The sequence below is a fragment of the Perca fluviatilis genome, chromosome 12 (genome assembly GCF_010015445.1).
Source record: "Perca fluviatilis chromosome 12, GENO_Pfluv_1.0, whole genome shotgun sequence".
In the NCBI taxonomy this organism is placed as follows: domain Eukaryota; kingdom Metazoa; phylum Chordata; class Actinopteri; order Perciformes; family Percidae; genus Perca; species Perca fluviatilis.
The window spans coordinates 16908302-16929639 of NC_053123.1; the positions used below are offsets into that span (position 1 = coordinate 16908302).

At 39.4% G+C, this 21338-nt stretch overlaps 2 protein-coding genes across 3 annotated transcripts; both read left to right on the top strand.

Annotated features, from left to right (window-relative positions):
* The first annotated feature begins 1771 nt into the window (after positions 1-1771).
* Positions 1772-11532, top strand: LOC120570362 (retinol dehydrogenase 7-like). 2 transcript variants are annotated; one of them, XM_039818670.1, is made up of 5 exons: positions 1772-1919; positions 7911-8228; positions 8948-9206; positions 9300-9463; positions 11183-11532. In XM_039818670.1, exons 1-5 carry the CDS (start codon positions 1889-1891, stop codon positions 11407-11409), a joined length of 999 nt encoding a protein of 332 aa, XP_039674604.1. In that variant the 5' UTR covers positions 1772-1888; the 3' UTR covers positions 11410-11532. The 2 variants fall into 2 exon arrangements, with proteins under 2 accessions (XP_039674604.1, XP_039674605.1); XM_039818671.1 differs by lacking the exon at positions 1772-1919 and adding an exon at positions 2561-2679.
* A 162-nt stretch (positions 11533-11694) lies between these two features.
* Positions 11695-21084, top strand: LOC120570363 (retinol dehydrogenase 7-like). Its single transcript, XM_039818672.1, has 5 exons — positions 11695-12379; positions 15930-16247; positions 16980-17238; positions 17332-17495; positions 20715-21084. Exons 1-5 carry the CDS (start codon positions 12349-12351, stop codon positions 20918-20920), a joined length of 978 nt encoding a protein of 325 aa, XP_039674606.1. The 5' UTR covers positions 11695-12348; the 3' UTR covers positions 20921-21084.
* The last annotated feature ends 254 nt before the right edge of the window (positions 21085-21338 follow it).

Sequence of the window (21338 nt, forward strand, 5' to 3'; positions counted from 1 at the left end):
GACGTTGCTATTGCAACAGATGCTGACTTTGCACTGCCCCCTAACGGCCAAATATGCTTGTCCGTTGAATTTCTCACCTGATTCACATACTATAGATTATAATGTTTCCAATTATGCCCCATATGTCAATATTTACTGTAGAATTACGGAGAGAATCGAGTTCAAAAATACATATTTTGACGTTGCTATTGCAACAGATGCTGACTTTGCACTGCCCCCTAACGGCCAAATATGCTTGTCCGTTGAATTTCTCACCTGATTCACATACTATAGATTATAATGTTTCCAATTATGCCCCATATGTCCATATTTACTGTAGAATTACGGAGAGAATCGAGTTCAAAAATACATATTTTGACGTTGCTATTGCAACAGATGCTGACTTTGCACTGCCCCCTAACGGCCAAATATGCTTGTCCGTTGAATTTCTCACCTGATTCATATACTATCGATTATAATGTTTCCAATGATGCCCCATATGTCCATATTTACTGTAGAATTATGGAGAAAATCAAGGTCAAAAATACATATTTTAATTTTTAATACATATTTTTAATAATTGGTTATTACCAGTTACGCTGTATGAATATTAGCGTGTTCATGTGGCTGGGACGTGGGAAGGCTCCCAGTTCTAAACTCCCCAATTCTGAAGAGAGCGTTCCCCATGTTGAGTGACCTCAAAACATTATCCTGGGAGCTTTTCCAAGGACCACACTTCAAACTGCGAAGTCAATATCATTTGACAATATCAACGTCAAAATATGTATTTTCGAACTCGATTTTCTCCATAATTCTACAGTAAATATGGACATATGGGGCATCATTGGAAACATTATAATCTATAGTATGTGAATCAGGTGAGAAATTCAACGGACAAGCATATTTGGCCGTTAGGGGGCAGTGCAAAGTCAGCATCTGTTACAATAGCAACGTCAAAATATGTATTTTTGAACTCGATTTTCTCCGTAATTCTACAGTAAATATGGACATATGGGGCATCATTGGAAACATTATAATCTATAGTATGTGAATCAGGTGAGAAATTCAACGGACAAGCATATTTGGCCGTTAGGGGGCAGTGCAAAGTCAGCATCTATTGTTATGTAGGCTATATGTACAATTTTGAGATAAACACTGCCACCCAATGGCTGAAACAGGCATTTTTTAAGGTGGAATCGAAACTTAAAGAGAACCGGAGCGAATGTGGAGCCAAGTTCAGCGTATAGTTTGAAAAGGCTGCAGTAGGCTACAAACGTTTATGTTTGTCCCTCCCCTGGGACCACATTGACTGGGGTAAAATTGACCATGATACATTGTGTATCAATGCGAGTTTGTCACAAAATATATGACACAACATTGAATGTCTTATATGTCTTTTAAAGACCTTAAACATTGATTGGGGTCAAATTGACCCCAAGGATAACAGGAGGGTTAAATGAGGATTATTAGGTAATATATTGAGCAAAACACTAACATAATATTGCATGGAAATATGGAAAATGTATGCTCTATCTATCTATCTATCTATCTATCTATCTATCTATCTATCTGATATGATCATATAGTCTCCAGCAGATGGCGATTTTCACACGTAATTTTCGTGAAAAGTGGGCGGACGAGGCGAATTTGCGTTTCCTACGATGGCGAAGGCATGACCCGCCCTCTCTGCCTTACACTGCCTCTAATTGGCTACGAAGGCAACGTACTAGCCAATCAGAGGCAGATTAGGGCGGGTCATGCCGTCTCTAGGGAAAGCTAGATGCGCGGAGGATATACTGTCTATGAGGATACCTGAGTTCCCCGGAAGTTACCTTCAAATAAATGAAGTAGTAAAAGAAATCTTCACTATCTGTGTCTCTCCTGAAGATTCACGTCCTGTTGTCCTGCCATGCGACACTTAATGTATTCACTCTCCGCACGTAAGTTTTATTATTATTTTTTATTTTTTCCTTTTCACTCTTTCTCAGTCGCTTTGGTAAATTTCTCGAATCATTCTTAACATTTGCAAACCATGTAAGTCGATTTCTCAAAACAATGATTACAAACAGCACCACACAATGGATGACCTGCAAAAGCCTGTATAATTTGCTCAACATCTCTAGTCCACTCCTCAAAAGTAAATCTTTATGTCGATAAACACGTCGGTGCCATCAGAATGTCAAGTCCTTGTGTCATTGTTCACAAAGAAGATGCTGTTTTGTCAAAACCTTTTCTGTATGGAGTTCATACATTTCAACAGTAGATAATCACACATTCCTTTATGTGAGATTAGGATTGAGATTGGACAGGATTCACATTTATGCTTTTATGTTTGGTTTATCAATAAATTTACAGTGTCATTGCGATTCAGAAAGAAAAACACAAAACTACGTGTTGTGCTCTGTTTGGATAATGCTTGTCAATTGAAGGTTCATTTGGTGCACCTCCAAGCTATTTAACATAGAGGATGATCTGGTTGAGCATTGGTTGATCTAGTGTTTCACACAATCCCCTTCATTAATGGAAGTCAAGATTCACCTGACAGCAATTTACCAATATTGGACAAATTCACAACAACAATCTGTAAGAACAATTGGAATGTCTTGTATGGAAAACTTGCTTGACCGACTATGAAAATGAGTTGAACGATTTTGCATTTAAAGACCTATTCACTGAATTTATGCCTGTGATGTTGGGGAGGTAAGACAATTCAACAGACATCCAGTCTATTATATTATGAGCAACATGACATGAGCAATTGATCATGTAAAATCAGCAGACCGCTGTACATAATCAATAGCATGTATGTACAAAAGCAATTGCAATTTGACCAAAACAATGATAAATTGCTTTTATCTTGTGCACAAGTGACTAGATCATGTGAAGGTTGAACAAGCAGTTTTGAGAGTGTTAATTGTGATCTGAGAAATGTACCAAAGCGACTGAGAAAACCTGTAAGAGATGTTCATCTAGTTAAACCTGAAACTAGAACCAGTCCTCTGAATCTCACTCCACATGGTGAAATGTTATCCTCTAGCTTTTTCACTTTTCGCTTTTCAATTTTGCTAATCGATTTAGCGTTTTTGGTCATTTTTCAGGCAAAAATATGCTACCAAACTTCACATGTTCCAGCTCATAAACCGTGAGGATTCGCTGCTTCTCTTTGTATTATATGATAGTAAACTGAAGATCTCTGAGTTTTGGACTGTCGGTTGGGGGAAAAAAAATAAATTTTAAGTGGAATTGTTTTACTGTTTGTGACATTTTATGCATCAAATTCTCCATTTAATTGAGGAAATAATTGACAGATTAATCGACCAGTTAATTGCAGCCCTCATGTCAGTAGATTATATTCAATATTCAGTCTCCGTTGAACTGGCTACTGAGTATTTCCACTGCCTTTTACATTCATTAACTTCGGCCTGTATGTGTTTATTATTTTAGAGCTTTAGAGTAAATTACTCGGCAACCATTTTAATTATAGATTAATCCTTTAAGATTTGTTGAGTCATATTGAGGATGTAAATATCTGGTTTTCTTCTTTGATAGAGAAATTTATGTTTTGGACTGAAAAGAAGCAATTTGAAGATGTCAGCCTGGGCCCTGGGAAAATGTAATTGCCACAATTTCTTAAGCTTACTGCGTCATTATAAAAAATAAAACTAGATACATTGTTAGGCTTGTAAAGTATCCCATTGATAAAGTGCAGTGCAGACAAAGGACTCATCATCACACAAAAATGTGCCTCCATGTTGAATAACGCACATAGCTATAGTCATACCTGAAGGCGTGTCCTCCACCCACAGAAAGATACAGGTTTTGCCACATCTCAGTTTCATGTTTAAAGGTCCCATGACATGGTGCTCTTTGAATGCTTTTATATAGACCTTAGTGGTCCCCTAATACTGTATCTGAAGTCTCTTTACCGAAATTCAGCCTTGGTGCAGAATTACAGCCGCTAGAGCCAGTCCCACAATGAGCTTTCCTTACTGGCAATTTCCACTGGATGCGGAATGTCTGCGGAACGTCTCCGGAACGTCAACGGAGTCATTAGGTTTCCATTAAAGGTCCCATGACATGGTGCTGTTTGGATGCTTTTATATAGACCTTAGTGGTCCCCTAATACTATATCTGAAGTCTCTTTCCCGAAATCCAGCCTTGGTGCAGAATTACAGCCACTAGAGCCAGTCCCACAATGAGCTGTCCTTAGGATGTGCCATTTTTGTGTCTCTAGCTATTGAGGAGGAGGGAGGGTGGGGCAAGGTGGAGGGTGGGGGTGTGGCCTTGACCAACTGCCACTTTTCTCGTTTGAAAGCCATGATGTCTCTCTCTCTCTCTCTCTCTCTCTCATGGGTTGGCCAAATTCTCTGGGCGGGCAAAGCAGAGAAAGGGGAGGTAACCTTGCTCCTTATGACCTCATAACAAGCAAGATTCCAGAACGGCTCATCTGAGCTTTCATTTTCTCAAAGGCAGAGTAGGATACCCAGGGCTCGGTTTACACCCATCACCATTTCAAGCCAATTGGGGACCATAGTCAGGCTGAGGGAACTCATATTAATGTTAAAAAACCTCATAAAGTGACCTTTTTAAAGTCAGTGTGTGTATTTCCACAGACTGCGGAACGTCTGCGTCCCTACTCCGTCCCAGTTCAGTCAGTCCGCAGCAGATACGCAGAGTTTCTATTTTTGACGGACGACTGAGAGCTCAGCAGCAATTCAGCACACGGCAGATGGTGCGGGACAGGAAGTCGAACACAGAAACAAAATAAATATCCGGTTACTTTTCAAAATAAAATACACTGTGCTCACAGCGGATCATATTTCCCCTGCACTACACCTTGAAAACACAGCACAGAGTCGTTTCGCCTCTACTCCTCTGGATGGAAACAAACTGTTGTTGGTTTTGTGGTTCTATTCTACCTGAATTTGCGAGAACTTGTGGGTCCTCGTGACTACAGCTGTCAGTCACGGCCGCAGCCGTTCCGCAACAAATCCGGACCCAGTGGGTATTGACGGACAGCGGAGCACGCAGCAGACACGCAGCGGAGCTGGTCTGCAGCTGTTACGCATCAGTATGTGCCATTTCTGTGTCTGTAGCAATTGAGGAGGAGAGGGGGGCAAGGTGGAGGGTGGGGGTGTGGCCTTGACCAACTGCCACTTTGCTTTGAAAGCCATGATGTCTCTCTCTCATGGGTGGGCCACATTCTCTGGACGGGCAAAGCAGAGAAAGGGGAGGTAACCTTGCTCCTTATGACCTCATAAGGAGCAAGATTCCAGAAAGGCCCATCTGAGCTTTCATTTTCTCAAAGGGAGAGCAGGATACCCAGGGCTCGGTTTACACCTATCGCCATTTCTAGCCACTGGGGGACCATAGGCAGGCTGGGTGAACTCATATTAATGTTAAAAAACCTCAAAGTGAAATTTTCATGCCATGGGACCTTTTTTAAACTTTCCTCAGACGAATTTTAGTGTTAATATGAAGTTTAAAATGTCAACAGTTTGAAAAAGTCCAGGGTTGCAAATGTAGTGCTTGCTTTACATTGGGAGGTACTGCAAAAATAAAAAACCTCAGACGATATGATAAAATAAGGTTGAAAGTTCATTCTTGACTTCGGAAACAGTAGGTGACTTTGCAATATTGCCAGCTCTTTTGGAGCTTTTGGTCATATCACACTATCTTTTTCAGCTGATGTAAAATTGTCATACAATTGAAGAAATTTACATTTCTGACATTTACATCTGACTGCTTTGAAGACTTCTCATCCATGTTGTTTTAAAGGCATACTATGTAACTTTTCCCTCTTCAGTCCCCCTATAGGTTTTCTCATTGGAACTACAGCCGCGCAAGTTGTAGTTCCAATGAGACAACTTGTAGGGGGACCGAAGAGGGAAAAGTTACATAATATGCCTTTTAAAGCAGGGGTCGACAACCTTTTTGATATGAAATGCCCTTTTCAAAATTTTAAAATAAAGTTTATTAGTGTGCCATGTCAACATTAAGTTTAATTATGACATCACATCAATATTTAATATCCAGGTAATCTGTCATTTTATTCCATTGCAACATTTGATAACATTTATTTCCCATAAACAGGACATTGTAATTATATCTGGAGTATGATACAAGGCTGCCATTCTTATGAAAACATCCACATCTGAGTTGAAATCATTAACCTTACCAACATTACACCAATCTTGTTTTATCATCTTAAACTTCATTCAGTTATAATGGCAGTAAATCTCAAAACACACAGTTCCCATTTCGCATAGGCTACTGCTTGCAATGCTATTCCCTCATTTCAAAAATGGTTGCAATGGCAGCAAATGTCACAAAGGGAGAATTAAGTGTAACAAACGGTATACAAGATGGAAAAAAAGAGACTGTGCCGGAGCCCTTGTATGTAAAATCATATGTGCTACATTAAACGGATGCCTACGTACACAAGCTTCGGAGTGGTCAGTTGTCAAACGACTGCAGGAGGGGCTGAGCACGCTCTTCATATGTGAGAATATACTCGCAGAGATATGTTGACCCGAAGACTGTCAGCAAAGCCAATGCAATGTTCCTGAGACAGCAAAACTTCTCTGGTACAGATATCCAGCAGGTGAAGATGCAAGTTCCGTGATCATGCCTCGCAGCGTTTTTCCAGCTGTTTCCGTAGCTCTACAAACTTTGTCACCCACAGTGTTGAAGTCTTCAGCTCAATCAGCTGCATTTCCACGTCCTGTAGGCTATATCCAGCCAGTCCATCAGAGATAAATCCAGTTCATGTCCATCAAAGCTATCTGGTTTAGCTTAGGGTTTAAGAATGAGAACATGGGTCCATACTTCTGAAATTCCCGAAATCGGGTTGTAATCTCCCGACTCAAACCCGCTGATGTATTTGCATATTTCAGCAGTGCTGATGCTGTGCTCCGTGAACAGCTCCCTTAAGTGTCGGAAGTAGCGGAAAGTGCAGGTGGCAATGTCTCTTGAAAAAATTGTCAGCTTTCCAACAAAAGCAGCCCATGTGTCATAAATCACTATCTTGCCATGACTTGCCATGTCATTTACATCCACACTCTCATCAAGCGCGATGCTAAATACCATGGCATACCATTTCAAACCACCTGTCTGCTGCGCTCTTACGTTTTCTTCCATTTCTTTGATGCGTCGTTCAACACTTCTGGCTGACATGGGAATGTCTTTTTATTCTTGATTTTATTGTCTCTTTGTTTGGTAAGCCGTCAAACAAAACATCTGAGCTACAGATGAAAGCCAGCCTATTTCAGCTGTGCTTTTCCTACTATGACAAGTCAAAAATGTCTGCTGTGAAAAAGGTCTATTCTCTGCCGCTACTGAACCCAGCAGTGTTACTATTAGCCTACTAGCCAATCAGAGCAGAGGCAGAGTAGGGTGGGTCTTTGCTGCATGCGATTGGGGATAGTTTTTATACAGTCTATGGTGGGAATACAAGTCAAACTACCGTAAATAACAGGTTGCGCAACTGTGAACGTTGTAATTTGGCATGTGGATGAGAGTGCTTCAGCATTTCAACCATGATTTCAACACATAACTCTCTTGCACACATATTGCCACCGTGCCATTGGTTAAGGTTGCCGACCCCTGTTTTAAAGTTTAAGATTCAAATCTCAGATTCTGTAATGATCGATTAGGCAAACTCCATCGGCTGAGGAAGATTGTTTGACTATTGAAAGCTCCAGAAAAGCAGCTAAATGGACCTTGTCAGGAGATGGTTTTGTCAAGTGTATGCTAAAATGCAGGTGCAACTGAGCTCCATATAAAAAAAATACAGAAAGGAGTATCCATTTATCACAATTATTTCAAATTGTGACATGTCAGTGTTTTGATTTATTTCATTTGTAGCCAGTATAACATTATGAATGAGTTTTTTTTATTTCTTTTTTTTATTAAACTGTCTTTTTCTTTAGAAAAAATGTACCTGTATATCCTTGGACTGGTGGCTCCCTGGTTCGCCTATCGCTGGTACAAGAACAGCAGAAGAGTGCCCAACAAGGAAGATAAATATGTCTACATTACTGGCTGTGACAGTGGGTTTGGCAATCTCCTCGCGAGACATCTGGACAAGCTGGGCTTCAATGTAATTGCATGCTGTTACACTGAGAAGGGTGAGGATGAGCTGAAGGAGAACGCCTCCGACAGACTGACAACCTTTCACCTGGATGTCACTGACTCCAAGAGTGTCAGCGAAACGGCAGCTCTCATCAAGACTGTGGTTGGACAGAAGGGTGAGTGGCTTTGAGGTGCTCATTTTATAGTGTCACATTCAATGAGGTTTCTTTTATCTTACGGACGGGTATTATGTTTATCTCAGATTTTGTAGCATTGGTAGGGTGTAAGGTGAATCAACAATATTAATGTTGTTGATGTTTAAAATTGGGCAGTGCTGATAATGTATCTTAAAGAAAATGTTCCAACTTTAAAGAAACTGTTCAACGTTTTAAGAAATGCACTTGTTCACTTTCTTGACGACAGTTAGATGAGAAGATTGATACCACTCTCATGTCTGTCGGTCAACATGAAGCTACAGCCAGCAGCTATTAGCTTAGCATAAAGACTGGAAACAAGGGGAACAGCTCTCCTGGTTCTGTTCAAGGTGATACAATCCATCTACCAGCACCTCCTAAAGCTTAGTAACTGGATAGTATGATAACAGATAGTGGATTGTGTTATCCTTCGAAAGAGCCAGGCTAGCTGTTTCACTTATATTTTTATGCTAAGCTAACTGGCTGCTGGCTGTAGCTACATATTTACTGTACGTACATGAGTGGTATTAATTCTCATGTAATGCTCTGCAAGAAAGGAGATTTAAAAAAAACGTATTTCCCATAGTGTCAAAGTATTTTAACTCAAGTTTTAGGAATTAGGCAGTTATTTCATTTCTAGGTGGTGCCATGCAAGTGGGTACTCATCTCCTTGTGTTTATTATCTTGTTGTGTTGCTTCAGGCCTGTGGGCCGTGGTGAACAATGCTGGAGTCGCTCTGCCTTCTGGTCCCACTGACTGGCTCACTATAGACGACTACAAGGACATGATAGCTGTCAATCTGTGCGGTGTAATCGACGTAACACTGAGCGTCCTCCCTCTCATCAAGAAGGCCAGAGGCAGAGTGGTGAACGTCGCCAGTGTGTTTGGGCGAGTCACCCCGTTCGGCGGACCGTACTGCGTGTCCAAGTACGGAGTGGAGTCCTTCAACGACAGTCTGCGGTTAGAGGAGATGTAACCTTTATCATGCTGTACACACATTGTTATTCTCACAAGTGTCTTCTTGACTAACGGCAAACCTAATTTATCTTTCAGTTTAAACATGGCACCATTTGGTATCAAGGTTGCGTGCATTGAGCCAGGCTTCTTCAAAACTAATGTGACTGACGTAGTGGGAATGCAAAATAACCTGAGGAAGCTCTGGGACAGATTACCTCAGGACGTGAAGGACGACTATGGACCTGCTTTTTTAAATGACTGTGAGTTACTCAGCCTTTTATGTTATAACTTTTTTGTATTGCTTTAGCAGCTCAACACATCACAGAACAATTCACAAAAAAGGAGATGGTTTTGTCGACTTAAACAAACATTAACAAAGCAGATTCTGTTAACATGTGAAATAACGAGTTCTGTTGCATATGTTTGATCGCAAGTAAAAGGTACTATTTATTTTTTTTTTTACAAAAGATGGTAATGACTTGTAGAAAGTGCATCAAGGGTTGCGGTAAGCGCTTCAAGTGCAAAGTGGAATCACTTGCTCAATGTCTGTGTGGCATTTGTTTGTTACTAGTTATTGTTTTTTTAAATTGGATTACTTTAGGTCAACTTTGCCCGTGTGTGTCTGTGTGAATAAATAATATAGGGCTACATATAGAAAGGTGCTATTGCATATAAAAGTAAATGGTGTAAGATAAATAATCTAATCCTTTTGGAGTTGGCGCCTTGCCATGGTTGATTATCTTGTGGGTCTCAGTGGCACCGTGAGCTCTTCCGTCAGGAGATTGATTTTTAGTTTCCTTTTATAGGTTCAACCAAGTCGGCTTGGTCACAGGTTAGAGACCAGACAAATATCAGCTCCCTTGCTCAGATTTGAAGGCTATTGTCAAAATAAAACCTCAAATGAACCCAAAGTGCTTACCCAAATTTAAAAGTTCTCATGCGACCTGTGACTACAGGTTACTGGTGACCCTGAACTTTATCCAGCGATATCTCGGTCAGCTGTAGCCTAATGCCAATGAAAAGTGACACCGCTCCTTTATTTATTTATTTTTTTGCATTTTCCTCAGATTAAAAGCTTTTTAAAAAAGTAGTCTGTAGCCTTCGGACATCTGATTTAATGAGCTTGAACAAGCCTTTTTATCAAGAGTCATTCAGTTTTCATAACGTATAAACCTACCTGTGCTAAATGTGTCACTAGATGCACAATTGTAATGAATATTTCAACCCAACTGCCCCACTATAAATATCAACACAATACAGAAGTTAGATTTTGTGTTTTTATTTTCAGTGTGAGGACTACCTCTCTTGTTTTTGTCACGGAGAAAAATGGTCTGATCTTAAGGATGCTTTTGAGCTGTTAGAAATAAACCTGAAGTACTGATTTTCTTGCTCTTTTTCATCTTTGTAAGTCTGGCACCCACTGGTGGCACAGTAAAAAGATGCACATTCTCTTCTATGATGAATTATTCACTAAATTTAAGCAACTCTGTAGTATTTTATAATAATTTGTGATTATCTTCTGTATAGATAAACTTGAATAGGTTCAGGATTTTCAAAATTATATTTTCAAACATTTGATGAGTTCTCTTGATTATATCAATTATGTTATGCTTTATGCTGTGGTTCCCTTATTTACTCATAATTAACATGTCATATGTTGTAGGTTTCCTGGAAGGAACTGTGTAATTTGGATAGTGTTCTTCATATGTTAAATTGTGTGCTTATCTGTAGACAAATAAGCATATTTGCCACTTCAGCTGGTCTTCTGTGTACTGACTTAGCTTAGTGTTTCATTGTGATTCATTATGTTGTATTTTACCAACTGAACCTTGAATGTATTTACTTATAATTCATGCCAAATTGTACAGCTCTTCCCAATAAGCCTCCTCAGAAATCATTAGGAACTAATTAGAAATGGAAAAACCTGTAAAATAGTGTTGCCCTGTATATAAACCATGGGTGAAATGCTTCTCTTTCAGCTATTGAAATGTTGACTCAACGGTTCAGGATGTTGACGGACAGCAACCTGATGAAGGTGGTCAGCTGCATGGAGCACGCCATCTCTGCCGTTCATCCTCGTACACGCTACTCTGCCGGATGGGACGCTAAGTTCTTCTGGTTGCCTGTGTCGTACATGCCAACCTGCATCTCCGATAGGCTTTTGCGTAAACATAGCCCTACTATAAAACCAAACCTGCTAATTTGAAGTTCATGTATATCTTTTTTTTTTTTTTTTTTTTTTTCTTTTTACTGCAATAACTGTTTGTACATGAAGGATTATTCCATTGACGACAGCATTTTCTGTATCATAAAACGTGTTTGGCTCTTTATTATGTCTTTGACTCCTGACATTGTCATGCATAAGCTAAATGCATTACAGATAATGGCCTTTGGCAACAGAAAATGGATTTTGCTTCCTAACCTTTGTGCTTCATTAGGGGCATTTTCAGCATTCAATTATTTATTTTTGTATAGTTTCTTTTATTTTTTTTTTTTTTTTTGCAATAGCCATTCAACAATTACAATTGCATCAAGAACATCTCCCAGATGTTGTTACATTCAGAGGCTTTTTCCAAATTGACCCATACATTGTGTATCAATGAGTTTGTCACGAAATGTGTGACACCGTAGAAAACATTGAATGTCTTCTATGTCTTTTAAAGACCTTAAACATTGATTGGGGTCAAATTGACCCCGTGATAACAGGAGGGTTAAATGAGGATTAGAAATATATTGAGCATAACATAATATTGCATGGAAATATATATGTGCTATGGAAATATGGAAAATGTATGCTGTATCATCTATCTGATATGATCATAGTCTCCAGCAGATGGCGATTTTCACACATCATTTCCGTGAAAAGTGGGCGGAGGAGGCGAATTTGCGTTTCCTACGATGGCGAAGGCATGTCCCGCCCTACTCTGCGTTACACTGCCTCTAATTGGCTACGAAGGCAACGTACTAGCTAATCAGAAGCAGATTAGGGCGGGTCATGCCTTCTCTATCCTAGGGAAAGCTAATTTGCGTGGAGGATACCTGAGTTCTCCGGAAGTTACCTTCAAATAAATGAAGTAGTAAAAGAAAAAACAACTTTGTACAAATCTTCACTCTCTGTGTCTCTGCTGAAAATCCACGTCCTGCCATGCGACACTTAATGTATTCACTCTCCGCACGTAAGTTTTTTTTTTTTCTTTTCACTCTCTCAGTCGCTTTGGTAGGCTACATTTCTCGAATCATTCTTAACATTTGCAAACCAGTAAGTCGATTTCTCAAAACAATTATTACAAACAGCACCACACAATGGATGACCTGCAAAAGCCTGTATAACTTGCTCAACATCTCTAGTCCACTCCTCAAAAGTAAATCTTTATGTCAGTGCCATCAGAATGTCAAGTCCTTGTCATTAACAAAGAAGATGCTAAAATTTGTCAAAAAGTTTAGTGGTGTTAAGACCGCACTTTTTCTGTATTTAATTCATAAATTTCAACAGTAGTCACACATTCCTTGATGTGAGATTAAGATTGCAAGAGATTGGACAGGATTCACATTTTATTTTTGCTTTATAAACCAATTACAGTGTCATTGCGATTCAAAAAGAAAAACGCAAAACTATAGTGTTATGCTGTGTTTGGATGCTTGTCAATTACGACGCCGAAGTTGACTTGGCTTCCGATTGCAGCTTCCATTCGGCAGTTAAGGGGAAATTTAAGGGAAACTTAAAACTGTGGTCTCGTTTATATAACTGTGCGTAGGATCCTTATAAGTGTACGTACGCCCAAAAGCCCAAAATGGTGTAGGGCCTACGCCCAAAAAAAAAGTCTGATTTATAAAACAGTGTGTACGCACACCTGTAAGCAATGTTCCCTTTTATAAATCAGAGATTACCTACAAGCGTGCGTACGTGGATCAGCCTCTTATCCCGCCCTGTACACGCCCATTTTTAACCATAAATGGTCAATGCAAAGCACCTCGTGAATGTTGATGACTGTATGAATGACACTGGCAGTTGTCACCGTATCATGATGACTGGCAGAGAAAAAGCGAAGAACTTCTCAGACGTTCAGGAATTGCTGGAAGTTGAATTATAATTCGGCCTGTTCTTGCACAGTGTATGGAACCCTGATCTATAGACTTAATAATACCTTCCAAAACGGCAGGCATTTTGGCACTCTGACAGCTTCGATATACCAGACCTATATGCTAAGATTTAACAGAACTATATATTATATCCAAACAAGCCTTAGTGATAAAGTTGAAGATTATATAGAATATTTAATTAAAAAACAAAACACACTTAGCTGTCTGACATTTCCCTCTGGAAACAACCGGTGGCGCCCAGAGTGGCGAGGACCTGTATTTGGACCGGGATGGCAAGGTTCCGGCGCGTTGTCCTCTCTACAGGACCCAATTCAGTACAGAGATCCAAGAGCTCAGCTTTAGAAAATCTAAATCGGCATATTAGCCAGTCATCGTCATGGTCCCTGAAGTCTCTTTTTCTCCTGATTCTTCCATTGGCGTAGTCCTCCTGCAGGGCCAGCAGTGCCATCATGTAGCATTACGCACGGGTTCACCGCAGTATTTATATGTTTACAACATATATTGTGATTGTTAACACCTTGCCAAAAACACAGCATCAGCTAGTGGTATCGCCCACCCCGAGATACAATTTGAAGACGAAATAAAGTCTAATAGGCAAACACACTTTTCTTCATGCAGGTTTTGCCACAAACAGTATTAAAGTTAGGACCGATAATGAGGAAAATAAGGGTAACCATTGCGGGAGAGCTTAACTACTGTAGACTTTGACATTTGATGATAAAGACACATTTAGTTATGTACACTGTGTTCCGCAGCTATCTAATGGTAGGGTATTTGATGCTATCCTGTATTCCATGGAGTCGGGCCGTCTCCTACTCCTGCGCTCCGTAGCGGACAATGTGATGGCGAGACAGCGCCGATTAAATATTAAGAACAAATTTGTATTTAAGATTTGAGTTGGAGGTGTTTATGGAACAGTTATCACTCAGTACAAGCGCAAATAACACTGCTGGATTTAATCTTCATGGTAAAGTGGATGATATGGAGTGAAATAATGTGCGTGAGGCATCAATACTAGAAAATATGACTAATCTTATTCCCATTTACTCTCTGCAGTCTGACTTCAGTTCACCACCTCACCATCTGCGTCTCCAATTCCTATTTTGTCTCCCAAAATGTGCGTATAGGTCAGAGATTGCGTGGAGGACCGCACATTCTCCCGTCAAGTTTTTTTTAATTATAAATCACAACCTTTGCGTGGGAAGTGGCGTACGCACATTTTCAGCCCTGTTTTGTGCGCCACGTTTAGAAATGAAACCCCAGGTCCAGATCCCAAACCACTATTATACCTAGACTTGTCAAATCTGGACCAAATTATCCCAGAGAGGCTAAAGATTATTAAAAATACAGTTTCAGATTTATGAAAGCTTTATTCTATTTGTGAAAGTGCAATAGAGGGGGATTTCACAGTTTTTTTCATACAGTGCTGCTCATGAGTATAGGAACCCATGCTAAAGTTGACTAAAAAGAGGAATAAAAAAAATTATCTTTTGGAAATTGATCTTAATGTCTTAAATAAAAAAGAGGAAAAATCCAACCTTTAAGGACACCAATTTTCTTTGTGAATGAATAATGTATCGTAAATAAATAAATGTTCTTCCTTAAAATACAGGGGGCATAAATATACACATCCCGTTAAATTCCCAAAGAGGCAGGCAGAGTTTTATTTTTAAAGGTCCGTTATTTCATGGATCCAGGATACTATGCATCCTGATAAAGTTCCCTTGGCCTTTGGAATTAAAATAGCACCACATCATCACATACCTTTCACCATACCTAGAGATTGGCATGGTTTTATTTCAGTTAGCCTAATAGCTGGTTTGATTTACATTGAGAGATGATTTTATGGAAAGTATCCTATGCCAATCTCTATTTTTAAGATAGGGGTGTCTATACTTATGCCCCCTGTATTTTAAGAAAGAACATTTATTTAGTTACAGTACATTATTCATTCACGAAGAAAATTGGTGTTCTCAAAGGTTGGATTTTTCCTAATTATCTTTTTCAATTAAGGCATCAATTTCCAAAAGATGATTTATTTTTTATTCCTCTTTTTAGTCAACTTTAGCAGGGGTTCCTATACTCATGAGCAGCACTGTATGTAGACCACATCAGACACATTAGAATAAGTGAATTCTCCCCGAGAAGTAGCTGTGGCTGACAATATTACCAGCCATTCTGGAGCTTTTGGTCATATCACAAAATCTTTTTCAGCTGATGTAAAATTGTCATACAATTGAAGATATTTACATTTATTACATTTACATCTGACTGCTTTGTAGACTTCTCATCCATGTTTTAAAGTTTAAGATTAAAATCTCAGTCTCAGATTCTGTAATGATCGATTAGGCAAACTCCATCGGCTGAGGAAGATTGTTTGACTATTGAAAGCTCCAGAAAAGCAGCTAAATGGACCTTGTCAGGAGATGGTTTTGTCAAGTGTATGCTAAAATGCAGGTGCAACTGAGCTCCATATAAAAAAAATACAGAAAGGAGTATCCATTTATCACAAGTATTTCAAATTGTGACATGTCAGTGTTTTGATTTATTTCATTTGTAGCCAGTATAACATTATGAATGAGTTTTTTTTATTTCTTTTTTTTATTAAACTGTCTTTTTCTTTAGAAAAAATGTACCTGTATATCCTTGGACTGGTGGCTCCCTGGTTCGCCTATCGCTGGTACAAGAACAGCAGAAGAGTGCCCAACAAGGAAGATAAATATGTCTACATTACTGGCTGTGACAGTGGGTTTGGCAATCTCCTCGCGAGACATCTGGACAAGCTGGGCTTCAATGTAATTGCATGCTGTTACACTGAGAAGGGTGAGGATGAGCTGAAGGAGAACGCCTCCGACAGACTGACAACCTTTCACCTGGATGTCACTGACTCCAAGAGTGTCAGCGAAACGGCAGCTCTCATCAAGACTGTGGTTGGACAGAAGGGTGAGTGGCTTTGAGGTGCTCATTTTTTTTATTTATTTTATCTCATCGACAGGTATTATGTTTAGGTCAGATTTTGCAGCATTACTAGGATGTAAGGTGAATCAACAATATTAATGTTTGTTTAAAACTTGGCAGTGCTGATAATGTATCTTAAAGAAAATGTTCCAACTTTAAAGAAACCGTTCATTTTAAGAAATGCAGTTGTTCACTTTCTTGACAACAGTTAGATGAGAAGATTGATACCACTCTCATGTCTGTCCGTCAACATGAAGCTACAGCCAGCAGCTATTAGCTTAGCATAAAGACTGGAAACAAGGGGAATCCGCTCTCCTGGTTCTGTTCAAGGTGATGCAATCCATCTACCAGCACCTATAAAGCTCAGTAACTAACACACTTTCTTGTTTTGTTTAGCTAATCAATACAAAAACTGGACTATTTTGTTGCTGGGCATAGTAACTTCATAGTGGATTGTGTTACCTTTTGAAAGAGCCAGGCTAGCTGTTTCACCTATGTTTTTATGCTAAGCTAAGTGGCTGCTGGCTGAAGCTACATATTTACTGTACGTACATGAGTGGTATCAATTCTCATTCTATGTATGTATGTAATGCTCTGCAAGAAAGGGGATTAAAAAAAAATGTATTTATTTTATTAGGCAGATATTTCATTTCTAGGTGGTGCCATGCAAGTGGGTACTCATCTCCTTGTGTTTATTATCTTGTTGTGTTGCTTCAGGCCTGTGGGCCGTGGTGAACAATGCTGGAGTCGCTCTGCCTTCTGGTCCCACTGACTGGCTCACTATAGACGACTACAAGGACATGATAGCTGTCAATCTGTGCGGTGTAATCGACGTAACACTGAGCGTCCTCCCTCTCATCAAGAAGGCCAGAGGCAGAGTGGTGAACGTCGCCAGTGTGTTTGGGCGAGTCACCCCGTTCGGCGGACCGTACTGCGTGTCCAAGTACGGAGTGGAGTCCTTCAACGACAGTCTGCGGTTAGAGGAGATGTAACCTTTATCATGCTGTACACACATTGTTATTCTCACAAGTGTCTTCTTGACTAACGGCAAACCTAATTTATCTTTCAGTTTAAACATGGCACCATTTGGTATCAAGGTTGCGTGCATTGAGCCAGGCTTCTTCAAAACTAATGTGACTGACGTAGTGGGAATGCAAAATAACCTGAGGAAGCTCTGGGACAGATTACCTCAGGACGTGAAGGACGACTATGGACCTGCTTTTTTAAATGACTGTGAGTTACTCAACCTTTTATGTTATAACTTTTTTGTATTGCTTTAGCAGCTCAACACATCACAGAACAATTCACAAAAAAGGAGATGGTTTTGTCGACTTAAACAAACATTAACAAAGCAGATTCTGCTAACATGTCAAATAACGAGTTCTGTTGCATATGTTTGATCGCAAGGTTTTATTTATTTATTTATTTTTTTACAAAAGATGGTAATGACTTGTAGAAAGTGCATCAAGGGTTGCGGTAAGCGCTTCAAGTGCAAAGTGGAATCACTTGCTCAATGTCCGTGTGGCATTTGTTTGTTACTAGTTATTGTTTTTTAAATTTGATTACTTTGCATCAACTTTGCCCCCAGCAACCCGCACGTAACCCGGCCACAGTTTTCTATATTGTACAACTATATACATGCATCTGTTTATAAAAAACTAAAAAATATAGGACTACATATAGAAAGTCCTATTGCATATAAAATAAACCCAAAGTGCTTACCCAAATTTAAAAGTTCTCATGCGACCTGTGACTAGAAGCTACTGGTGATTCTGAACTTTATCCAGCAATATCTCTGTTAATTGTAGCCTAATGCCAATGAAAAGTGACACTGCTCCTTTATTTTTTTATATATTATATTTTTTATGTTTTCCTCAGATTAAAAGCTTTTTAAAAAAGTAGTCTGTAGCCTTCGGACATCTGATTTAATGAGCTTGAACAAGCCTTTTTATCAAGAGTCATTCAGTTTTCATAACGTATAAACCTACCTTGGCTAAATTTGTCACTAGATGCACAATTGTAATGAATATTTCAACCCAGCTGCAATATAGCAATTAGATTTAGTGTTTTTATTTTTAGTGTGAGGACTACCTCTCTTGTTTTTGTGGAGAGAAATGGTCTGATCTTAAGGATGCTTTTGAGCTGTTAGAAATAAACCTGAAGTACTGATTTTCTTGCTCTTTTTCATCTTTGTAAGTCTGGCACCCACTGGTGGCACAGTAAAAAGATGCACATTCTGTTCTATGATGAATTATTCACTAAATTTAAAGCAACTCTGTAGTAGTTTATTATATTAATAATAATAATAATAATAATAATAATAATAATGTTTTGATTCTCTTCTATATAGATAAACTTGAATAGGTTCAGGATTTTCAAAATTATATTTTTAAACATTTTGATGAGTTCTCTTGATGATATCAATTGTAGGTTATGCTTTATGCTGTGGTTCCCTTATTTACTCATAATTAACATGTCATATGTTGTAGGTTTCCAGGAAGTAACTATGTGTAATTTGGTACCAATTTGAGAGAAAATAGACAGTGTTCTTCATACAGTACAGGCCAAAAGTTTGGACACACCTTCTCATTCAATGAGTTTCCTTTATTTTCATGACTATTTACATTGTAGATTCTCACTTAAGGCATCAAAACTACGAATGAACACATATGGAATTATGTACTTAACAAAAAAGTGTGAAATAACTGAAAACATGTCTTATATTTTAGATTCCTCAAAGTAGCCACCCTTTGCTCTGATTACTGCTTTGCACGCTCTTGGCATTCTCTTGCTGAGCTTCAAGAGGTAGTCACCTGAAATGGTTTTCCAACAGTCTTGAAGGAGTTCCCAGAGATGCTTAGCACTTGTTGGCCCTTTTGCCTTCACTCTGCGGTCCAGCTCACCCCAAACCATTGGGTTCAGGTGACTGTGGAGGCCAGGTCATCTGGCGCAGCACTCCATCACTCTCCTTCTTGGTCAAATAGCCCTTACACAGCCTGGAGGTGTGTTTGGGGTCATTGTCCTGTTGAAAAATAAATGATGATCCAACGAAACGCAAACCGGATGGGATGGCATGTCGCTGCAGGATGCTGTGGTAGCCATGCTGGTTCAGTATGCCTTCAATTTTGAATAAATCCACAACAGTGTCACCAGTAAAGCACCACCACACCATCACACCTCCTCCTCCATACTTCACGGTGGGAACCAGGCATGTAGAATCCATCCGTTCACCTTTTCTGCGTCGCACAAAAACACAACGGTTTGAACCAAAGATCTCAAATTTGGACTCATCAGACCAAAGCACAGATTTCCACTGGTCTAATGTCCATTCCTTGTTTCTTGGCCCAAACAAATCTCTTCTGCTTGTTGCCTCTCCTTAGCAGTGGTTTCCTAGCAGCTACTTGACCATGAAGGCCTGATTCGCGATTCGTCTCCTCTTAACAGTTGTTCTAGAGATGTGTCTGCTGCTAGAACTCTGTGTGGCATTCATCTGGTCTCTAATCTGAGCTGCTGTTAACTTGTGATTTCTGAGGCTGGTGACTCGGATGAACTTATCCTCAGCAGCAGAGGTGACTCTTGGTCTTCCTTTCCTGGGGCGGTCCTCATGTGAGCCAGTTTTGTTGTAGCGCTTGATGGTTTTTGCGACTGCACTTGGGGACACATTCAAAGTTTTTGCAATTTTCCGGACTGACTGACCTCCATTTGTTAAAGTAATGATGGCCACTCGTTTCTCTTAACTTAGCTGATTGGTTCTTGCCATAATATGAATTCTAACAGTTGTCCAATAGGGCTGTCGGCTGTGTATCAACCTGACTTCTGCACAAAACAACTGATGGTCCCAACACCATTAATAAGAGAAAAAAATTCCACTAATTAACCCTGACAAGGCACACCTGTGAAGTGAAAACCATTTCAGGTGACTACCTCATGAAGCTCATTGAGAGAACACCAAGGGTTTGCAACGCTATCAAAAAAGCAAAGGGTGGCTACTTTGAGGAATCTAAAATATAAGACGTGTTTTCAGTTATTTCACACTTTTTTGTTAAGTACATAATTCCATATATGTTCATTCACAGTTTTGATGCCTTCAGTGAGAATCTACAATGTAAATAGTCATAAAAATAAAGGAAATTAATTGAATGAGAAGGTGTGTCCAAACTTTTGGCCTGTACTGTATATGTTAGATTGTATGCTTATCTGTAGACAAATAAGCATATTTGCTGCTTCAGCTGGTCTTCTGTGCACTGAATTAGCTTAGTGTTTCATTGTGATAGTATTATTTTGTATTGTACCAACTGAACCTTTAATGTATTTACCTATAATTCATGCCAAATTGTACAGCTCTTTCCAAGAAACCTCCTCAGAAATCATTAGGAACTAACTAGAAATGGAAAAACCTGTAAAATAGTGTTGCCCTGTATATAAACCATGGGTGAAATGCTTCTCTTTCAGCTATTGAAATGATGACTCAACGGTTCAGCATGTTGACGGACAGCAACCTGATGAAGGTGGTCAGCTGCATGGAGCACGCCATCTCTGCCGTTCATCCTCGTACACGCTACTCTGCCGGATGGGACGCTAAGTTCTTCTGGTTGCCTGTGTCGTACATGCCAACCTGCATCTCCGATAGGCTTTTCCGTAAAATAACCCTACTGTAAAACCAAAAGTCTGTGCACGGTAGTTTCTGTCAAATCAGTTGTTTGAGAGAAAGAAATAGTGCTAATTTGAAGTTCATGTAGGTCTTTTTTTTTACTGCAATAACTGTTTGTATGTGCCATTGATGGCAACATTTTCTGTATTATAAAACGTGTTTGGCTCTTTATTATGTCTTTGACTCCTGACATTGTCATGCATAAGCTAAATGCATTGCAGATAATGGCCTTTGGCAACAGACAATGGATTTTGCTTCCTAACCTTTGTGCTTCATTAGGGGCATTTTCAGCATTCAATTTATTTTTTTCAACATATTTATATAGGTTTTTTTTGCGATAACCATTGAACAATTACAATCGCGTCAAGAACATCTCCCAGATGTTGTTAAATTCAGAGGCTTTCATTCCTATGTAAGTGACTTTC

What these genes read in the sequence shown, in the direction of transcription:
- LOC120570363 (XM_039818672.1), top strand. Translation starts at nt 12,349, where the DNA reads ATGCGACACTTAATGTATTCACTCTCCGCAC. An exon ending in GACTGTGGTTGGACAGAAGG is followed by an intron (nt 16,248 to 16,979) that starts GTGAGTGGCTTT and finishes GTGTTGCTTCAG; the next exon opens with GCCTGTGGGCCGTGGTGAAC. An exon ending in ACCTGCTTTTTTAAATGACT is followed by an intron (nt 17,496 to 20,714) that starts GTGAGTTACTCA and finishes CTTCTCTTTCAG; the next exon opens with CTATTGAAATGATGACTCAA.
- LOC120570362 (XM_039818670.1), top strand. Translation starts at nt 1,889, where the DNA reads ATGCGACACTTAATGTATTCACTCTCCGCAC. An exon ending in AATGTATTCACTCTCCGCAC is followed by an intron (nt 1,920 to 7,910) that starts GTAAGTTTTATT and finishes CTTTTTCTTTAG; the next exon opens with AAAAAATGTACCTGTATATC. An exon ending in GACTGTGGTTGGACAGAAGG is followed by an intron (nt 8,229 to 8,947) that starts GTGAGTGGCTTT and finishes GTGTTGCTTCAG; the next exon opens with GCCTGTGGGCCGTGGTGAAC.